This window comes from Zonotrichia leucophrys, chromosome 1, assembly GCF_028769735.1.
Source record: "Zonotrichia leucophrys gambelii isolate GWCS_2022_RI chromosome 1, RI_Zleu_2.0, whole genome shotgun sequence".
Classification (NCBI taxonomy): domain Eukaryota; kingdom Metazoa; phylum Chordata; class Aves; order Passeriformes; family Passerellidae; genus Zonotrichia; species Zonotrichia leucophrys.
Window position 1 is genome coordinate 99,823,614 of NC_088169.1, and position 21,520 is coordinate 99,845,133.

A 21,520-nucleotide genomic window follows, 5' to 3' on the forward strand; every position below is an offset into this window, starting at 1 on the left:
GCCAGGAGGCAGAGCCACCAGCTGTCAGCCCAGCAAACCTGGGTCTGTGCCAAGCAGGTACATGAAGGCAGCCCTGGGCACGCTCGGCTTTTGGGCGCAGGGTGTGCCACCTTTTATACTGGCAGCAGTGAAGGTCATGAAGAAATGACAGAACTGCCAGACCCTGAAGAGGAGTCATTGTGTGGCCACTGCCAAAGCACAGCAGGGCCCTCGGGTCACTTGGCTCCCTGTCCAGATTCGGGGTACGAAGGACACAGCAGAGGGCAGCCCGCCTTTGCAGGACCTTAAGGGAACGGCTGCAGCTGGCAGGCAATGGAAACACTTTCATTGGCAAATGAAAGACTTTCACTGCTAAATGAAACACTTTCACTGCCAAATGCTTTAAGCTTCAAGCAGGCAAGCCTGCAACTTGAACTTGCAGAAACTGCCTGAAACACTGTTTTCGCTGAGGTTATAAAACATACACATCCTCACTAATGATAAATCAAGGAGTAGACAGTGTATCAAAGCTCAAAAGAAATTCAGTAGTACAAGAAACCAAACTAAAATACTGGTTATTTGCACTATTAAGCAGCCATCTGTAAACAAAGGTACCTAACTAGGGTGCTCAATTAGATTTCAGCAAGTTCTTCATGACTTAATTCTACAGATATTGTGATTGTGCTTCTTTATTGGTGACTTTGGTACACACCCTTTATGTTTCTAATTAGGACTTTGACAAGACACTGTGTTTCTCTGACACACAGCTGGAGTAGACATCCCTTAAGCTCTGGAATGCTGAGAGAAAGACCATTCCCAAAATCCCTCCCAGGTTTCACACACTGTTCTGAGCAACAAGACCCTGGCAACAGAATCAGTGTCACACAGATTAAATTAGGCATACAGTGCAGATAACTAGTAAAGCTAATAACCCAAATAGTCTCTTATTGAATCCTGCCAATTTAATTTAAGGTGCTCTCGAATAATCTCAGGTATGAATGATAAGCTTGAAGGAATCAACCTTGCAGGAAGATATGGCCTGAAGAGTCAACTCCTCTTTACCACCCTTTCACAGCTACCCAGACTTTAAGGCCACCCCACTTATCCTGCATGCAAGTACAGTGTCCAGAGTTCTCCATATCATCCAGCCTCATTCCACAGCTCAAAAGAGCAGCTGTACTTGGGCTATAGCAAAAGGCGACATAGGGACACCCATTTGTGCTAAGTTTGCAGAGGACACACGTAAGATAAAAACGCATCTATTTGATTCTTAACAATTATTTCATTAGGGTGCAGGTTATGTGGCGAGTAATGAGCCACAGACATCTCCCAAGCATCCACAAAGTGCACAGCAATTCCTGAGAACATTTTCCTCATGACAGAATCAAGCTGAAAGGAATACCAGTCACTGTTGAAGAGGCTCACTTCCGGCCCCAGCTCCTGCACGTTGGCTGTTCTGATGACGATGGCAGTCTTGGGGCTGCGGTCCAGCAGCCGCAGCACGGCCCTGCGGATGTTCCTGAGGCGGCGGATGTACACCTCCACGGGGAAGGTGCTGAAGTGGGACCAGATGGTGATGGCAACCACGGTGTTCCTGCCGCCCACGATGCTGTCGAGCTCGTTGGCGATGTAGCGCAGCTCGCTGCTGAACACGGTGGAGAAGCGGATGGGCGGCCCGTGGCAGCGGAACTTCAGCAGGATGTTGTGCTTCAGGTCCACCGACATGAAAGGGCCCACGTTCTTCGGGCTGCCCAGGTTAAATTCCACCAGATCTGAAAGGCCAGGAGCGAGCATTAGACAAAGACAGCACTGTTGGGGAAGATGAAACTGGAAAGCTTTACAAATATGATTGTCTGGCAAAAGATTATGAGAATATGGAAACTATAAGCGAGATTGAAATGAAAGCAAGCTTTGAGATCTTTTAGTTACTGAACAATGGGAAAACAATAGTTTGGCCAGCTGAAGGTAATCCCCTTATGATGAAACAACACCCTCTGCAAGCAGGCAAGTCTAAGGGTCTGAGCAGACCCTACCAGTTTAGCAGAAGGAGTCCAAAGAGTAGTTTTTAAGGTTTAAAATGTAACACAGTATAGTAACATAGTGATTTTTATAAGCTGTATAGAAATGCTAAAAGATTTGTATATTGTACTAAATTAGTTAGTGAGAATCAAAATATTCAACACAGAAGAAGATTTATTGTATTGTAATGAAAACTTCGCTCTCCTACCCCTTTAACTCTCTTACACTTTTGCTCTCTTCCCTCTCATCCTCTCTCCCCCTCTCTTCTCTCAGGCCTGCCCTGAGCTGTGGCTGCAGCTCCCAGCAGGGCCCTGCACCCAGGCCCTTTGCAATAAACCACAAATTCCACGACCTGGCTGCAGAGATCTCTCGTCTCCGTCCGTCCCGACCGTGCTGACCCCCCCATGCTCCTACACAGCACAAGAACTTCAAGCTTTCAACAAGACGCTCAGACCACAGGGCAAAGCAGGAGTAGATAAGGAAACCTGAACATATTTCAAAGAACTCTAAAACTAAACAGAAGTTGAGCATCATTTTTCAGAGTGGAGTTTATGGGTGTTGAAATCTGCAGGACAGCACATTTGGATTTCAGAAGGCTGGCAATGCCTTTTCCAAGTTTCCCAAACTATTTCCTTCTCTCTTGTAAAAAATAATTTTTTTACAAACAAATAGTCATTGTTACTTTCTGAATCCAGGGTTCACAAGAACCCTTCTAGCAATTTTAGGACTCCATTAAATTTAAAGATTACTTCAAGTTGTAGGAATTAAGGCAGCTCAAAGACTATATTCCAACACAACTGAAGTGGTTCAGAGGAAAGAGATGAGCGAGGCAGGAATATTTAATTTTCTACTGAAATTCTTCTACTTAAGTAACTTGAATAATGAAAAGAGCCCCAAAACCTATAAAGAGCAATGGAGGTAATTTGCTACCTCATTCCAAAATCTCTCCTGTGACTGGGATGTTGCAAGGCCTTACAGAGGCAACCCAAGTGATTTCCTGCTGCCTTAACTCACAACCACAGCAGCAGTCCTGTTACAAGGACAACTTTGCAGGGGTGGCCCCATTTACAAGGCCTACATGTTTTCAGTATCTGCTCAAACATTTGGCTGTCTGCCAGGGCTTCTGATGAGGTTTTGTCTTTCCTCGTCCTTTGTTTTGTCACTGTCACTCAGTAAAACCAGCTCTGTGTCTGAGAGGTGAGAAATAAGGCTTTGTAAAGGCCCTTAAAGCTAAATAACAAAAAATTACCTGGAACAAATGCTGTCAAATATTCAAACCACTGCCTTATTGTAGAGTCTCCAAACAAGTGGATTACTTTTCCTTGTAAGCACTCAGTTATATCCTCTGATTTGTTAAAATTATGGATCCAATGTGTTCTGGACCTCCACTGGTCTTCATAATAATAACCAGAAGGGGAAGCTGTGGGATCTTCAGCTCTGCCCATACTGCTTGAATCTGGAAGAGAAAAATCCTTTGAAATTAATATGCAACCAAAACAGCCTCCATAATCTTCACTGACATGTAGTCAGCGACTGCTGACAAGAGCTGGGTGGCCAACTGTAGTTCAACTTGCTTTTAATTAAATGGTATCTCTGCTGCTAATGTAAAAATGTATCTGCCACCTTTCTCCGGGCGCTGGAGGCACTCAGTGGCGGGTGTTTGCCCTGCACAAGGAGCGGAGGCAGGAAGCCGGCACAGCATCCTCCCCGTCCCGCTGCAGAAGGAGGGAAGGCAGGGAGGCCGGCACAGCATCCTCCCCGTCCCGCTGCAGAAGAAGGGAAGGCAGGGAGGCCGGCACAGCATCCTCCCCGTCCCGCTGCAGAAGGGAAGGCAGGGAAGCCGGCACAGCATCCTCCCCGTCCGCTGCAGAGAGGAGGCAGGAGGCGCAAGCATCCTCCGTCCGCTGCAGAAGGGAAGGCAGGGAGGCCGGCACAGCATCCTCCCCGTCCCGCTGCGGATCCAGCACGGACGCCGCCCTGCCGCGGCGCGCTGCTGCCCTCCAGCGGCCGGCCCGCGCACTGCAGCGCTGCTCGGCGGGGACAGCCTGGCAACACCCAGAGAGACATCCAAAAAAACCAAAACAAACCCACAAAACCCCCACACAGACCGAGACAAACCCCCAAAGAACTACTACTACGGAATAACACATACCTCGGCACTCTAGAAGAGTTAAGTCTGAACCATAAGGCCTCCAAAGCCAGAAAATGCCAGAATTGAAGCTATGACCAAAAATGGTGTATGCGCCATTTGAATAGGATAACTAAGAGAGTCCCTAATTCCATGGATTTCGGAATTTATCTCTGCCATCCAGCCCCCTCCCCATTTACTGCCTGAGGGGCAACTACACATCAGGGAAGCTCTGCTCCATAGGGATGCCCTTTTAACTTGCAGAAATTGAGCAATATCTTGCAAGAGAAGTATCAGGATTACAGGAGATTACAGGAAGAGAAACTGCAATCTCATGGTTATATCATACAAATATTGCCATATTTCTCTTAGTAACCAGGGTGATATTAGTACATCAAAGTTCTGTAATGCTGTTTCAGGTTCCTCCTTTGCAATTTGTGTATTCAAATACCTCAGCTGAACAAGCATGGAGATCTTCCCTGGCACAAACACCAGCTGCATGGAGCAGACACTTCCAGATGTTAAACACCTCTACTCACCTTGGTGTGGGAACTGCTAAGAACTGTCCTAACTTACAGCTGTTTCATAAAGTTGTTTTTGCTGTGGCCAAAATCATGCCAGGGGCTGTTTGAATGATGTAAAAGTACAAACACTGGAATTCCAGGGCCCAAAAGTATCCTCTGATAGATGCTTGACTATAACACAGATAGAGCCAACCATAACCATCTTTCCAATAAGCACTTTTAATTGCTCTTTTTCTATTCAATATCCTCTGCATGTTGTATTAGACAATGTTAACCTCTTTAGACGTCACAGGGACACTAAAAAGCAAACTACTATACAATTACATTTGTATAACACAAATAATATAATAACAATTATCACAGAACAAAGCCATCAGAAAATTCTATCTCTGGATGATTCTTTAAATCTGACAGCAGGAACAGAGAAGGAAAAAAAACCTAGCTAATAATGTGAACTCATCTAATATTTATTAACAGGAGAAAGGGAAAAAAGCCTTCACATGATCATGTAGTTAAAGACTAACTCATAATGTGAATTCACAACTTGAGTTTGTTAGATTTTAAGTTTTGATGCAAAAGCAATTCAATTTTTTACCTTTAGACACTTTTTAAGTATCCTTTAAATGGATACTTATATATATATGTATATATATAGATAGATATATAGATATATATAAAACAGTGGTACTAGAACAACTTTTTGGTGCCCCACAGTAAATCAGCATTTCAAGTCTGTGTATAGTATCATACCAGTTTTGGCCCAGAATTCAGAACTGGCTCTTACTTTGAGATTTTATAAAAGAAAATAAAAGCTCCAATCTGAAGTTAAAAAACAAGGATAGAAATAAAAACTTGTATTTCAGAAAAAGAAATGTTTTTAAAAACTTGATCTACATTTACCACAATGGAGAAAAACATGCACAGAAAGAACAACAGCAGAACAATGAGTTATGTGTATCATCAGTCCTAACCAATCCACACATTCAAGAGCATTATAGCAATGAGTTCAGTTTATTTATTCAGAGACTGCTGTACTTGGAAGGAATTTCCCTGAGGAAATGTGCTATGCCTATCCACCCTTTTTAACCCAGCATTAATTGCCAGGACATTGTAGGCAGGCTTTGATCATTCTTAGCTCCTGGAAGAAGGGTGACAATCAAATTTTGAATTTGCAGCAGTTTCTGCCAGGAAACATACAAGACAAAAAAAGCCAAAAAACCACTTCAGCTAAAGGATCTGGACAAAGAAAAGAGGTGGAGGGTAAAATGCTGCAGGTCTAGTAGCAGAACTGTTTTTTTTTTAAGTGAACAGTAAAACTAAAAGCAAGAAATGCTCTAAGTTGCCTTCTGTTCAGACTTTATTGCTCAGGTCAGTAACTCTACCTTAAAAGTCTCTTATAACCTAATGAAAAAAATACGAAAAGTTTTCATTTAAGAAATGATTCTCTGTTTATCACATTTTATGCAGACTTTTTAGAAGAATAAAAAGCTTGCTTTTGGATATGAATGAGATAAAATCTCTGAGTTCATTTTAGTACAGACTGTCTTTGTTCTGTTCTTAGAAAGGGCACAGAACAATTAAGTTGTAGTCCAGAACTGTAGATTCTGACATCCTGTGGTAACACAAATTATAGTAATACTTAAATGCAATCAAAATCTGTTAGACAACATTCTTAACAAAGAAAGAAATTAAGAAACACCACACAGCTGTTTTCATTAGATTGAGAGTTTGGTAAGCAGTTACTCTAAGAGATTTTAGACTGTGAGTAAATGCTAGGAGATATAAAAGGCATTTTTGGCAAATGAACAAAGTTGTCTCTTCTTATGATTTCTTCTTTTGCTAATAATCCCATTTATGTATGTAATTTCAGAAAAAAAATTCACTATTTCTGAACTTGTATTAAAGTTAACACACAAAAGCCTTCATCATCTTAATAAAAATCTGATACTGATTTTTTTGCCATGTTAAAAAAACCCCAAATTATTATTTGATGCCTATAGTTCTTTTTATAAATTTGATTATGAATTACAAACAAGAATCTTATGCAGTTCAGCTTACCTGTAAATGCTGTGGGCTTTACAATGACTGAATCAGGTCCACTGGAGAGTACTGGCCTTTTGATATTCACATCACTTGAACAAAAAATGAACACAGCAATATTTGTAAAAGTTACTGTGAAACTTGGAGGCAACATTAGTCTCATTTTTTTTCTTCCTCCACTTCAAATAAGCACATAGTACTACAAATTTTTACTCTGAGTTTACTCTACTTCCTACAGCTGAATTCATTCCACATTTATTTTGAGACTACAGTTGCTGTTCTCGATCCAAATTCAAAATTTCACGGCACTGACACAAATCTTGTGCAAGCTTGTACTGACACAAATCGCAATAAAGCAATCAAGCTGTCAGAGGTGCAGGAAGCTTTTGGGAATCTGCCCCAAAGATGTTCCCAGCCTGCAGAACTTGTGGGGACAAATCACTGCAAGGGTACAGGGCCACAGCAGCAGCTCCCAGCTGACTGATACTGAGATCTTATTCTGTCCTTTGCTACAAGAGAATCCTTGTCTTTTTTTTTTTTTTTTTCACTATTTAAGAAAGAAATTATTTGGAATTTCTTTAAGCCACTTCAATGAAGGATCTCAGAGCTGAATGGAACAAACAAACAAATAAACAATCAAAACTAAACCAAGAAAAACAGCTTTCCCATTCCCATATGGAAACACCACCAATAAATATAAGCTATATTTTACAGGTGGACTGACAGAGACACAAAGTCAAAAGATCCACTTGCAAACTTGATATGGAAGAGCCAAAAAAAAAAAACAAACTGATGCTTACTTTTTATTTCTGGTCTTGGTTATGAATATGCACACATACTTTCCTAAATTACACTATTTGGAGTTGCTACCCTAAAATCTTTCCCAATTTAGACCTAAAGTGAACATTGTGCCAAAAGATTTTCCTACAACATCTTGGTTGGAGAGCAAGGCATTAGCAAGGCATTGCAACTACAACTCTGACACTACACAGTAACTAACTTTATCTAAATTCAGCTGTGTAATATCATACAGAAGCAGTTCTGTCACACATACACAGGCAATAAGAGATGGTTTGGGGTTTTTTTAATGCTGAATGCAGAAATAAAATATGACTGTGAAACTAATTTAGTTTGACACTTGAATAACATGCACAGATAATTTCCATTTGCATGGGTATTTCTCAGCTATTTGTTCCACCAGGTGTTTCCTTTATGAAAATTGTTTATAAGATTTGAAAGTCATATTGAGCAACAAGGAACACATTTAAGACAATTTTTGATGAGGACAAAAACAATTGGTAATTTCTGTAAAAATGAGCCTAAAACCTGGATCCTTTTTGGATAGTTTATATTTGGCCAAAAATACTTCTCAAAGCATTGTTATTAATATTGCAAGTGCAGGTATGGAAATAGAAAATAAGGAAATAGTCTCAAAAAACCAGCAACAGATTTAGACAGCATGCTCTTGTGAAATTCAGCAGGGTTGAATTCAGAGCACAGAAAGAGAACTACATGCCAAGTTTCTTTAAGATTGCTAGGATTCTTGCACAGCTGAATGGAGGGGAACACACTATTCAACAACTAATACCCAACACCTGGTCCTGCAGATACACTCCACCTCTAAGGCAATATGTCTTATTTAAACAATAGGTTTAAATAAGCCTATTGACTTGACTGAATATATATAAATCCAACAACATACAAACCTTTGGAAAAAGAGGCTTTCCTCTTGTGTCAGAAGCCCTTTCAGATATCCGCCTTTGGCATGGTTGATTCGGCTGGCACAGGACAGTTTCCGAGGCTTGTAACAGAACCACGGCTCACCCGTGTAGAGATCTGTGAAGTTACAGACTGGGAGACCTGCAGGCAGGCAAACGTTGCACTCTGTAGTCTCTGAGTACCTCCCAGACTTGAAGGAGCTTTTGAAGTAGACTCTGTCCGGCCTTTCCTCGCGCAAACGCACGAGGACTTGGATGGCTTCACTCGGATGGACAAGCGACACAGAAACTTTGACCTCTCCTGGCCAAAGCAAGGTAAAGAAGACTTTGTAAAGGCCATTGTGGCAATCTACAATCCTTCCTGCTGCTCCAGCTTTCAGGCCAGGAGAGTGAATTCGTGCTAGTAAATAGTCTCCACCGTACTGTTTGGGTTTTCCTTGGAAATCCTTCATGCGAACGAGTACCTCCAACTGATCACCCACCTTGAAGAACCTGTCGGGTTTCACAATCACAAAGTCACTGTGTGTGGGATCAGTGCTCTGCGCAAAGGGGATTTTGCCATCAGGGGGCTTTGGCCACTGTACTGCAGCAAGCAAGGATTCCTGCTCTGCTTGTTCCCGTTTGGACAAGGTCTGCTCCTCGTACCCACAGTAAGGCTTCCTGGTGGTTTTGGCTGCCTGGGACAGAGGATGCTGGACATTGTTTTCTGTTATCCAATTCGATCCTGAAACTGTGTCATTATCCAAGTGCTGGGGAGAAAAAGATTACCTGAAGCTGTGCTGTGGAATGAAACACTGGGAATAATGGATACTTTGTTGGGAAATGGTCCCAAGAACTGGGCTTTGCTTTACAGAGCTTTCAAACTGACCAAATGAAACAACTTCACTAGAAGACCCAAATCTATTACTTTGACCATGAGATTTCTAAGGAAACAGGTGGGCAACCTGTAGTTATCCTGCTTTGGCAAACAAGCATTTAAAGAGCTTACATCCAATGCATGGCAGTGTTTCAGCTTACCAGTACACTCTCCAAATATCAGCAATGTGAAAAAAAATGACAAAAGGTGTCACAGACACATTTTAGGAAAAATCCTTTTGCTAGGATTTTTTCTCCTGAGAAGCTCAGGAGAAGAGGCCTCAGAAATGAAATGTAAACAATGATTATCTGCTGCAATGGAATGCAACAGGTGCATCTGTGATTGGTCCATGTTGGTTGTTTCTAATTAATGGCCAATCACAGTCAGCTCACTTGGTCTCTCTGAAGTCACAAGCTTTTATTATTCATTCCTTTCTATTCCTTGCTAGCCTTCTGATGAAATCCTTTCTTCTGTTCTTTTAGTATAGTTTTAATATATCATTTTCTTTTAATATAATGCATATCATGAAATAATAAATCAGCCTTCTGAAACATGGAGTCAAGATTCTCATCTCTTCCCTCATCCTGGGACCCCTGTGAACACCCCCACAAAAAGTTTGGATGATTAAATTATAAATCACATTTCCTTTTCTTCTGCAGTAACATTTTAGCCTTGGAGCACCATGGGTTCTAATAGCTGCCCCATGTAATGCAGGGAAATAGGTTTTCTTTGAGATGTTACACTGCAGGTTAAGCTGATGCACCCCTGCCTTGCAGAGAGGTTTGCTGCATGTGGAAGCTGCACTCATTTATCTGGTCACACTCACATCTCTTCTTGGCTAATTATCTGAAATGCGTGTTTCCCTGTAGTGTACACATTAAAAGAAATAAAAGAACAAAAGCCCAATCCTCTGGGGCAATGAATTCATGAGCCAGTGGGCAAGTAGAATAGTACAGGACAAGCTAGGACTAAACAGGCAAAAACCCAGCTTGTTTATTTAGAAGATTTTAAATAAGCTGTATACAGCTTCTTCTAGCACCAAACAAAACAGCAAGCAAAGCATCTCTAATCATACAAGAGTTTAAAAATTAAATTCCATAAATACAAAACTAGACTAAGAGTTCTGCTGCAACTTGATAAAACTGTATTTTGTGCAAAAATATCAGTGTCCAAAGCTGTATTTGCATGCAAATGACTGCAGATACCATCTTCTTTATGACATCACATAATTTTGCAGATTTGCATTAGGAAAATTTTAAAAATAGCACAGTCTAAGACTCCAGAGGTACCCATGAGATTTCTAATCAGCAAATTAAGAAAAACTCCTTCAAATACACATAAAATCAGCAGTTAATGACCAATTAATTACCAGGTATATGTAGTAGAACTTATCCATAGTTCCATTTCACAAAGAAGGAAAATAGTCTTTCAAGCAAAGATTAAAATTATACAGCGCACCATTCACATAGCATCAGATGATATGCTCATTTAGATTTGAAACATTGCTAAAAAAATCAAACTACATTATTTGAAATCTTTAAAAATATCATTGTACTTACCAATACCTCAGTGTTTTCCATTTACTTCATCCTTAACTAACTACTCACTACTAGCTACTTTTAAATGTCATGTACTAAAATCACAACACTCATGTTAATGCTTTATTCATTGTTATAAACCTTTCTTAGGCCATGGAAACATCAGCAGTGTCTTAAAATCATTTGAACCACACTGAGATTCAACACACTTATTCAGAAGAAAGGTAAACCTAACAAGCAATAAAAACATACAGGCTTTTGAAGTCTGTGACATAAATTGGTTTTGATCAGCTTTAGAGTAAGAGGATGAGCACAGGAGGATGTAGCATGGATACACAAAATCTTTGTTTGATATCCAAGTTAACTATAAAACCTGAAACTGTAAATTGCTACACTGTAGCTCTAAAACACAAATTGACATATACCCATCTATACACCAGATGTTAACATCACAATAGAAGCTTTTGCTTCTGTTTTATATTCCCACCCAGGATTTAATAAATTTTCCCTGAAGGCCATAATTCATAATTATTTTTGTTTTCCATCACAGCAAGCCAAGCTGCAGCAAGCCAAGCTGCAGATGTAAGCTGCACATTACTTTTATTAGTCCAGTAAATTTCAGCCAAAGCTGAGAGTGAATCTCAGGCACAATTCTACTTTAAATCTTGCCTACATGCACTCTTGAATTAAGCCAAGTTTCTATTTATGGACACCTTCACAACTTCTTCCCTTCACTTGCTCATGCATAAATATATACACACACATATATACATGTAACACAGAAAATACTGCATGGAAATATTCTTAAAATATTTGCTATATAAAAGTTTGCTATATATTTTTATGCATCCAATAAGCCAGCAACAATGTCTCAGCAAAAATATTTATCTATTTTCCTAAAGAGGAGTGGGAAGGGAGAATATATGTTAGGATTAATTGCTGTTTTCAGTGTAAGTTCCCAAGAGAAAGTTTCTGGTTTTCAGTTGGTTCTTCAATGGTTGGTGGACATGGGGAAAAACAAATCCTTTCAATTTAAGAAGAGATGGTCATCTAAGACAGCTTAAAAACTGATGCATCCCTAATTTTAATCTTCTATACATTTCCTGGGGGGGTTTTAACCCAGTCTTTCTGTCAGAGATGTAGAGATGCCATTCCTGGCCCAGCTAGGCTTTCTGAAGTCTTTCCAGAGGCATACCTGTCAGAGAATTTTGCTCAGACATGGCTTGAAGGAAAAAAGGCCATGAAAATATACAGCTGATGGAAAAGTAAAAGGCAGCTGTGAGGAGCAAATTCTCAAGCCTGTTTCTGTAAACAACACGATTCTCAGGCACGTTTATGCAAACAGCAGAAGTTCTCAGGTTGTCTTCAACAACAAGTAAATACCTTGTCCTTGGATAAGGTATGGGAAAGCAAAAGTGACAAACATGGAGGCCTTGAGAATCTCTCATATCAGGGTGAGAACACAAATCTTGGTTTCAATAACAAACCACAGGTATTGAAAACAAAAGGAGGGGTTGGTGTGTAATCTGTGACCTATGATGAGCTCGGATTTTGCAATATGCATGAGCTTAATTAACACTGTTATAAAAAGTGACTGATTGAATCAATAAATTTGGAGTTCGGTGCTGATCAATTAAGATGGGTCGTCTCCCTTCACTTCAATACATACCCATATCTTTCAGTGGGGAAGGGTGCAGAGAGCACCAAGCCAACAAGCTCATTCAGAAAACAGAATATGGTTTGATGGCTGCAAATCAGTCCACCTACAGAGATTTTTAGCAGAGCATAAGGCCAAAGCTCTTCCTTGTATGCAGCTGAGAGCAAGGACATGCACTGTCACTTCAGCATCTCCAGGTTATGTCCCCCTAAGCAGAATAGATCATATCACAAATATTTCCTCAGTCTATCTTCAAAGGGCCTGAGGGGGAAAGCTCCATGAAGGTAAAAGCAGAGCTTCTTCAGCATCCTGAGGAGCATTCTTTCTTCAGCATCCTTGATCATCTTTACAGCCCTCTTTCAAGCCTAACCAGGACCCTGTATTGTTGCAGAATTATAAGCTTTTGTGTAAAAATAGCCTAGACCACGGATGCTATTCACAGGAGATGCTATTCACAGGAGATGCACAGATTCTCTTTGCCAGTAAAGGCAGAAAAAGCTTCAGAGTCAATTAATACACCAAAGATCCCTGACTGGAATATAAAAGCTTCCAAACCATCTTCCTTTCTTAAGTGTTTCCCAGGCTCAGCTCCAAACAAGTACTTAAGTTCTCCTGCCCCTACAGATACACAAGGCCTGCTCTGAGGTAAATAATTAGCTGAGTTTGTCCCCACTTCATTTCCTACTCCCTCTTGGCATTTCCAAGTCTCTCTGGCTCCTCTCTGTCATCATACTGAGACTGTGCAGAATGGAGGGCTTTCTATTGTAGTTAGTAGCTAAACTAAACAAAATTCCTTTATGAAAAGCAGATAGAGAGGATTTCTCAAGAGTGCTCTTCCTTTATGACACAGATTGTTTTAGTGTTGATGACAGGCTCCATGTTGGATAACACCTGCTTTGCTTATTTCCACCTATACACCATTCAAGGTGTCATGTATTTTAAGTGCAATTCCCAAGGGGCATTGTTTGTTTGTTTGTTGGGTTTGAGGATTTTTTGTTTGTGCGGGAGGAGTTTGTTTAGATTTTTTGCTTTTTGGGGTTTTTTTCTATCATTATTTTTTTAAATTTACTGCATTTTGAAGCTAACCAGAACCCAAATGTGAGCACAAAGTAATTTAATGGCTACCTGCCAAGTAACACAGGCAGGATAGAAGAGATTACATGTCAGTTAAGCACAAATAAATCCATTTGCAGTTCCTGCACTAGAGATGTCATAAAAAGGAAAAAAAGGAAAAAGTATTTTTATGAGAGCTAATGGAAGTTTCAGCTCATCTCCTCAGCTTTTGGCATTCTCACCACCAACTAAGCAAAAATTAGATACAACATATAGATTAACCCAGGCAATAATGCTCTCAAAGATACTCTAGATGGGTCACAGAGTACTTGGGGAGATCTGGAATGAACACCTGTCCTCAGTTAAACACCACAGTGTTTAGTAGGTGGCTGATGAAAACATTGAGGATTTCCATTGCTGCTGGAAAAGTGGAACTCCATCTCAAAGCCCAGTATCTTCCACCAGCTGTTAACTCCTGCCTTGGCCTCAGCAGCTGCTGCAAAGCTGCCTAAGTCACTGTCACTAGAACAGGAAACAACACAGCAGATTCCCAGGCCACAGGCACAGTGGGGAAATAAAAGCTCCCGGAGACAGCCTCTGAATCTGAACAAATACCAATTCCTGAAAGGTCAGCCATCTTCTTTTCAGTAATTTTACACTCCAGGTACTTTATTTGTTGTCTGTGACAGAGATGAAATCAGCTCTCTATCATTACCATCTCACAGCACTGAGGGGCTGCTAAACTACTCTAAGTGTCAAAGCCAGTCCTCAAAAGCCATCACCTGGCAGTCAAATGTTCCAGAAATAATTGGAATAAGATAAAGTTATCTTTTGGAGGCACCTTCAGTTTAGCAGCAAGAATTTAAAACTTTGTTACAGAGTTATTTTGCTCAGTTTCAGCTATCTGATTTCATACTCTGTTCTGGCAAGAAACTTCCCTTATCCCCATAAACTCTCTCTTCTAGGTGTTTTTAAATTAAATAAAAACACTCACAACCAATCCCAAAGTGGTTCTGTCACCCTAAAGGCCACTGGTAGAAATACATAAACTCTCCTGCAATCTGAGAGTATGATGTTTGGACAAAATCCTGATACTTCACAAAAAATTACTGCACATTTTATCTGTCCGGCTATATTCACAGAAAAAAAATTCTAATAAAATAAAACCACATTTCTTCTGGTACTCTATGATCAACTATGTGATCTCAAGGGAATAGTTATTCCATTAAAAAAAGCAAAGGAAATAATAAGCAGGCTACCAAACTTTTTGTGGACAGCTTGTTGGGTTTTTTAAACAGAAGAAAAGTAAAAATCTGACATGGGTATGACTACTGGGAGGATGTCATTAGTAGTTTAAGAAATTAAGAGGAAACATTCTAACATGAAAAGGTATAAAATCCTAAAGCAAAACAGAAGGGAGACTAGCTGACAATTGCCTTAGATCTTGAGCTTTAACCAGCTAGATTGGATGATTTGGGGATGAGAAGTATGTCTGATGCATTTACAAACACATTCTCAACAGTAACCAACAACAAGCTCTCCTTCCAGAGCCTGAACAGATTTGGTTATAGATATTCTATGAAAGTGTTATAAGATTTTTTTCTGGCTTTGATCTCTGACTGAAAAGAATCAGCATAAATGCCCATATTAGACTGCCTAGAAAACTGAGCCAAGACAAATACAGGAGCAGGTCCATTCAGAAAAGTCATGACAACAGAAGGGGTTAGAGTTGCATGTTATAGTGTAAAGATTTACCAGCAACACAATACTTAACTGAGGTTAGAATAGCAGACATGTAAAGGGCAACAAAGCCACAAAGAAACTTATCATGGACAGTGGCCAGAAAAAGCACAGAGTGAACACCCAACCTGCATTTTCCATTTCACTCTCAAAGCGCTGCCAGAGCCCTTTTCTCCAAGAAATGTAATTTTAAAATGGAAAGAAAACAGTTTAAGATTCTAAATATCAACACTCCTCAAGCAACATCCTAGGTCAAAACCTAAAACAAAATAAAACCACAGAAAGAGAAAACAAAAGCTACCTCCTACAAACAAAATGGATCATGCTAATTTGAACCAAAAGTCCATTAAACACAGTATTTTGATTGCCAATAGTTTCCAACAGCAGGTATTTGGGAAAAGAAAACAGACTGAACATGCTGTGCCATTTCCTCCTGCAGACTTAACCCACTTTTTAGCCCTTTATGGTTTAGATTTCTTAAACACTAGGGTAAATATCTTAAGATCCAGTACCCCCAATGGACTTTTCTTCTGTGCATTCATCCAGTTTTTGAATATATGCATTTAGTAACTACAAAGACTTACTGCAAAGGCTTCTGCAGCTTTGCTGCAATCCTTAAAAAAATATCCCTGCTTCCTTTAAAATCAGCCTCTACAGTTTTTATTTAATGTGCCCACAAGTACTGGAATATGTAACAAACACTCATTCTTCAGTTATTGATCCTGAATCACTTGTGGTTTTAGACTTCCCAAACATCTTCCTCACCCTTATGTAATCCTCTTCCAATTCAGCTGTATTTTGTGTGGGGTGAGGGGGCTTTACAGCCCCTCTTTTGGATCATTTCACCTGGGCATCACTAGCCAGGAGGAAGGAAGATTCTGCACGCAGCACATACACAACTTAAAAGCATAAAGCACCTACTGACTGGCTGACATGCACAAAGGACAGCTATAATTTAACAAGGTGTTAGGCTAAGCATTACCAGGCTCATCCACCAAATGCAGCACTGGAATGCCTGGCCAGGCAGGCAGCCAGAGAGCAGGGTCAGCCTCCAGGGCTCCTGCAGACACATCCTCATCCTCCTTGGCTTTAATCTTATGGGCTTACTGACTAAGCAGTTTGAAAGTACCTCTGCACTGAAGTGAGAAGTAAAATGAAGAAATATGCAAGACAGATACAGCAGAGGGAAAAGGGGAAAGGTAAACAAAAATTGCATCAGACAGGCCAGAGATGAACAAGCCAGTAACAGCTCCGCAGAAAAAGACCTAGGGACTCCAGGAGACAGCAAACTCACCATGTGTCAGCAGCACAGCATTGTGGCAAAGAATTAACAAGATCCTAAGCAGATGATTGAGCAAAGTTAGAGTTCTCCTAAATTAGACCATGGTGAAGTCATACCTAGAACACTGTGTCTGGCTTTTAGACAACCCATGCCAGAGTAAAGCTGGCAAGACTAGCTAAGACCCTTGAGATGCTTAGGGAACTGGAGTGACACTAAGGGAACCAAAACATCTTTTTATAATTCTAGGGAAGACCAAAAGGGAACCTAAGTGCAGTCTTTCACTAACCACAGGGGAGTCACAGAGGAACTGGAGTTAAAGTACATTCTAACAGGATAAAAGGCAACTACTTGTTGCACTTAAGGCAAACATTTTTCCCTCTATGAAGGATGCAGCATTGAAACAGGCTGCCTAGGTATGTTGTGAAATATGAGTGTCCTTGAATATGGTTGAAAGTCAAAACACCCTGTTGCAATCCAAGCTAACTCTGATGCCAGCCTTTTTAGGAGGGTGTTGGATTAAACACCCCCAGACATGCCTTCAACTATGAATTTTCTGTGATTCCTATTTATAGCTAAATGCTGTCAGTCAGACAATTCTAACCTCACACTCAAAAGCCAAAAACGTTGCTCAAGCCATCTTGGAGAAGAAACAGGCTCCACTTACCTCTAACTGGAAAAAGTTATGGACCAGCACCACGACAGCCAGCACTGCCATGAGCAGGCAGAAGAGCTGCAGTCTGAACGAGTCACGCCACATGGTCCAGCCGTGCCTTTCCCTCCCATGTTACACATGGCCATGGCTTCCGTCCGCCGCAAGCGGGAATGGCATTTCGTCTCGGCAGGGCACGAGAGAACTCAGCTGCCTTCCACCTCATCCCTGCAAGTGCATTTACAAAAACTCTGTTAAATCTCAGAAAGTCACTAGAACTAAAGTCAAGTTTTGCACTGAAAGCTTACAAATGGTGGGGCAATAACCAGTACAACAGAACAGTCAATACAGATTATTTCTGTGGAACTAATTTGAACAGCGTTATCTGTAATTTTACATAATTCTCTTGGATCTGCCAAAGCAAACCCTTATCATAAAGCTGGTCTCACCTGCAGTGGATTCCAAAAAAAAAGGCAAAAGAAGAGCACAAGATTTCATTCTGGCAATCAAAAAGACCAAAACAAATTACCACCCCCCTATTTATCTGTTAGGCCACACCACCACTGTCCAGACTGAAACAGAAATTCATGGGTTTGGAGATCTCTCATTAACTTTCATAACACAAACTTGTGAGTTTGGACATCCCTCATTAACTTTTATAGCAGAAACTTGTGGGTTTGGACATCTGTCATTTACCTGTTTACACATTCCATTAAGTTGTTATTAAACACTGGTGTCTGAAATAAATTTGGATAAGCAAGGTAAGACTTGCTTCCTCCAGTTTGCTGCTTGGGAAGAGGGGAAAAATAAATCAACTGTAAAGAGGAGATACCTAAGAGAGTTGAAAGCACTAAAATTTAACTTCATGCACCATCCATAACATTACATTACATCTTCCCTGTTCTGCTTTTTTATCATTGCTTTTATCTCAGGTACTCATATGCAGCTCTAAAAAATAAAAAAATAAACTTTTGGAAAGAATTCAGTGTGTTGGGATTCAGTATTTCAGGTTCTTTAAATCTAATAATAGTACTGTCTTTCATAAACTTAACTTTCATACAATATCATTCCTTTAAGGTTGCTTGATAACAGATCTGCTATAAAATCATAGACTTTACAGCCACTGATAAAGATCTCAATGCTTGATCAGAATGACTCTTAAGCCTTCCTTTCCTTCTGAGAAGGACAATTTTGATGCAGTCTTTTTGCAAACAAAAAGGGTACTGTTCTTGCAGAAGCTCTAAACTTGGAAACAGAAAACAGATGGCAAGAAGAGACACTCAAAAGACACCAATCTCTCCAAACCAAACATCCTCAAAGCAGCATTACTCATACAACCCTGCACCAAGCGCAACAACATAATCAAATGATTACATAAACTTGGTACAACTTTCCATAAATAGTATAACTGAGAATTTACACAGTTAAGATATAATACATAGTACCTATAGTTTCAAGATTATATGAAAAATGCTGTGTAAATTTAAATGAAACACAGTGATACATTAAATATCAAGATTAAAAAATTATTTATCAAATGAATACAGGCTAGAAAACTGAAATACATTACTGGTATCACCAGGACAGCCTCAAAATAGACCACACATCAAATTGCTTTACAAGGATTATAGGGATTATAACTTCAAATGCTTTGCTGAGAATTAGAGAGATTGTATTTCTGACCAATGAACTAACATTGAAAGAGCAAGGCATCCATTAAAGTGAAAGTATCAAAATGCCAAAAAAATGCAGCTTTTTTGGAACAGTTCTGCACTAATATGAAATTTGCATAAAACAGCAGCTTAGGTCATAAATTGATACTAAATATACCTAGAGTACATGAAAATGCTAATTTAAGGACATATACATCCATTTGAGGAAGAAAAACAAATACATTAGACAAAACCAGAATTTTCAATTCTGTTGCTGAGAGTTCTTTCCACATCACTGAAAAGCACAAGACATTGAAATTTAATTTCATATGCCTAAAATTTCAGATGTAATTTCAGATACCACAAACACTGTTCCATATATTTTTTATTCAATTTTTTTTGTATTCTGTAGATGTCACATGCCCTAAAACATTTAAATGTACAAGTTTAGAGCTTTCTTTATGCTAAAAGCGTACTATACTGCCAGTGTCATCAAAATTGGTGAACAATTGATCCTGTTCATTTTTTGTACAAGGGAAGCCCATAAATACACTAAAAAGCCTTAGGACTTACCCTACTCCTGAAACGTTCTCTGAAGCCATCCACACAGAAGGCCAACAACCTTGGAAACAATACATTAAAAAATAAATATATTTATAGAAACACACACAAATATTTCTTAGTAAAATTTATACATTGGTGGTTTGCTTACAGTGGCACAAAATAAAATGGCAGTTACAACTTTTTACCTGTAAAATCACTTTAGTTTCTACAATTACCCAAGGATTTTGTTGAAGTATTTGATACTTTTAAACTTCAATGCTGTGCACTTGAATTTTCTGCTATTTATTGCTAAGCACTACTTCTCTCAGCTTTTTTCCACGTTACCACAAGCCCCATTTTACCCAATGTTAAAAAGAAAAAAACGATTAAATGACATTTTTATGAATACGTCATTAAATTATGCCGCATGCTCCATTACAGGATTGTTGCTTTGGGTTTTTTTACAAGTTGTCAATTCCTGTCAGCTCTCTATCCCCTCAGCTCTCTGAGCCAGCAGCGTTACAAAGGCAAGTGTGAGTGCAACCTCTCCAAATTCTGCCGTGCAAATCTCCGAGGCACAGAGCAGCCGCTACCTCTGGCGATGCCCAAACCATGTCACTGGGGCACAGGGGCTGATGCTCGCCTGGCTGCCAGCACGGAAAAGCAGATTTGCTGCTGTTTTCCGCAGATTCCGCCCTGGTCCCCGGGGCACGGGGAGCCGGCGGCCCCCAGCCCGCCGATATCCCGGGGACAGCGCCGCAGCCCCCGCGGAACATGGGACCGGACCGGGACCCACGGGCCTGGGAAGGGGACAGCGAGCAGGAAGCACCGCTGCCGGCACTGCGAGCCGCACAGCTCCGCTTTATTGCCTCAATGGTACTTTCAGGATGCCGCGGGATGGGCATCCCCGGGGAGCGGCACAAGGCAGCCCCGGCGTGCCCGGGGAGCGGCACAAGGCAGCCCCGCGCCGGCAGGAAGCTCCCTCAGCCGCCGCCTCGCTGCGCCCCGAGCGGCGCGGGCAGCGCGGCCCTGCGGGCGGGCGGACCCGGCCGCGGCCACGGGGGATCCGAGCAGGGCATCCACCAACACCGGGACCCTGCACCCGCCTCCCGCCCCGGGCCTCCCCCTGCGGCCCCGAGCCCGCCGCCCTCCGGCTGCCCCGCTGGGCTGTCCTTTTCCCCCCGCTCCCCAGACGAGCCGCGCCAGGCCGAGCCGCCCGCGCCCTCTCACCGCAGCCCCCGGCGCTCCCCCGGGCCAGGCGGGGGCCTCGCCCCCGGCCCGGAGGCGCTGGCTGTAAAAGCCCGGCTCCCGCCGCCCCTCCCTCCTGCCCGCCCCTCACACAGCGGCTGCCGCGGCCGCCGCGCCTCCTCCCGCCCCGCCCCGATAGCGGCGCTGGCCCCGCCGCAGCGGCCGCAGCCGGGAAGGGGCAACGGAGACGGAAACAGACACAAAACCCAACAAAAACAACGCCACCGTCCCTGTTGTTTTTGAACCACGGCAGGTGAAGCCTAGGAAAGCAGGATGTGGGAGGGCGGCGCGGAGCCAAGCGCTGTGGCCTGGGTGGCATCACCACGGTCCCCAGCCAAGGGAGAAGGCTCTGACACGAACCATCGCAGCAAAAACGCTGCCGGGCCTGAGGGCGAACGGAGCAGGAAACAGCAGAGGCGGCTCTTGGTCAGAGAGAAGGCTGAGAAAGGAGAGCCTGGACCCAGAGCAGCTGCAGGGGCTGAGCGGGGGATGCAGGCACGGCCCGGCACAGCAGAACCGGGCAGAGGCTGCTGCAATGGGGCAGGACTTCACTGTGCTTGATGAGAACGTGACACAGTCAGGGCTGAGCTTTGCACCCTGCACCAGAGCCGGGTGGCACTTTCAATCTGCAGGACATCTGCAATTAGTTCTGTAAACACTGCATAAGTTTGGGAATGCCAAAACACTCACCTGCCAGCAGTTCTTTGAATGAGTGCAGCTTAAGGGCTTAAGCTTATTTTTACTAAGGAGTATGTGGGTTGCTTAAAACCAGAAACAAGCCAGAGCAGCTGAAATGTTCTTGTGAACACAGTATTTTAGCCATTAGAAATTCCTACTTCTGACTTCTGCCTCAGCCATAGCTATTTTGAAGAAGTGATCTTACCTCTATTTTTC

The 21,520-nt window shown here is 41.8% G+C and overlaps 1 protein-coding gene across 2 annotated transcripts; it reads right to left on the reverse strand.

Moving 5' to 3' along the window:
* Nucleotides 1-921: 921 nt before the first annotated feature.
* Nucleotides 922-20,701, reverse strand: NXPE3 (neurexophilin and PC-esterase domain family member 3). Of its 2 annotated transcripts, none has more exons than XM_064725116.1 (7): nucleotides 20,609-20,701; nucleotides 19,409-19,457; nucleotides 17,199-17,411; nucleotides 8,397-9,157; nucleotides 6,709-6,782; nucleotides 3,248-3,454; nucleotides 922-1,751 (listed from the first exon to the last, which is right to left on the reverse strand). In XM_064725116.1, the coding sequence occupies exons 3-7, from the start codon at nucleotides 17,289-17,291 to the stop codon at nucleotides 1,201-1,203; spliced, it is 1,686 nt and encodes a 561-aa protein (XP_064581186.1). In that variant the 5' UTR covers nucleotides 17,292-17,411; nucleotides 19,409-19,457; nucleotides 20,609-20,701; the 3' UTR covers nucleotides 922-1,200. The 2 variants fall into 2 exon arrangements, with proteins under 2 accessions (XP_064581186.1, XP_064581193.1); XM_064725123.1 differs by having other exon boundaries at nucleotides 20,601-20,677.
* Between the last annotated feature and the right edge of the window lie 819 nt (nucleotides 20,702-21,520).

Excerpts from the sequence above, each read along its gene's own strand:
- NXPE3 (XM_064725116.1), bottom strand. The coding sequence starts at position 17,291 with ATGTGGCGTGACTCGTTCAGACTGCAGCTCTTCTGCCTGCTCATGGCA. Across the intron at positions 9,158-17,198 it reads ATAACTTTTTCCAGTTAGAG|CACTTGGATAATGACACAGT; the intron begins GTAAGTGGAGCC and ends TTTTCTCCCCAG. Across the intron at positions 6,783-8,396 it reads GAAAGCCTCTTTTTCCAAAG|TGATGTGAATATCAAAAGGC; the intron begins GTTTGTATGTTG and ends TTTTTGTTCAAG.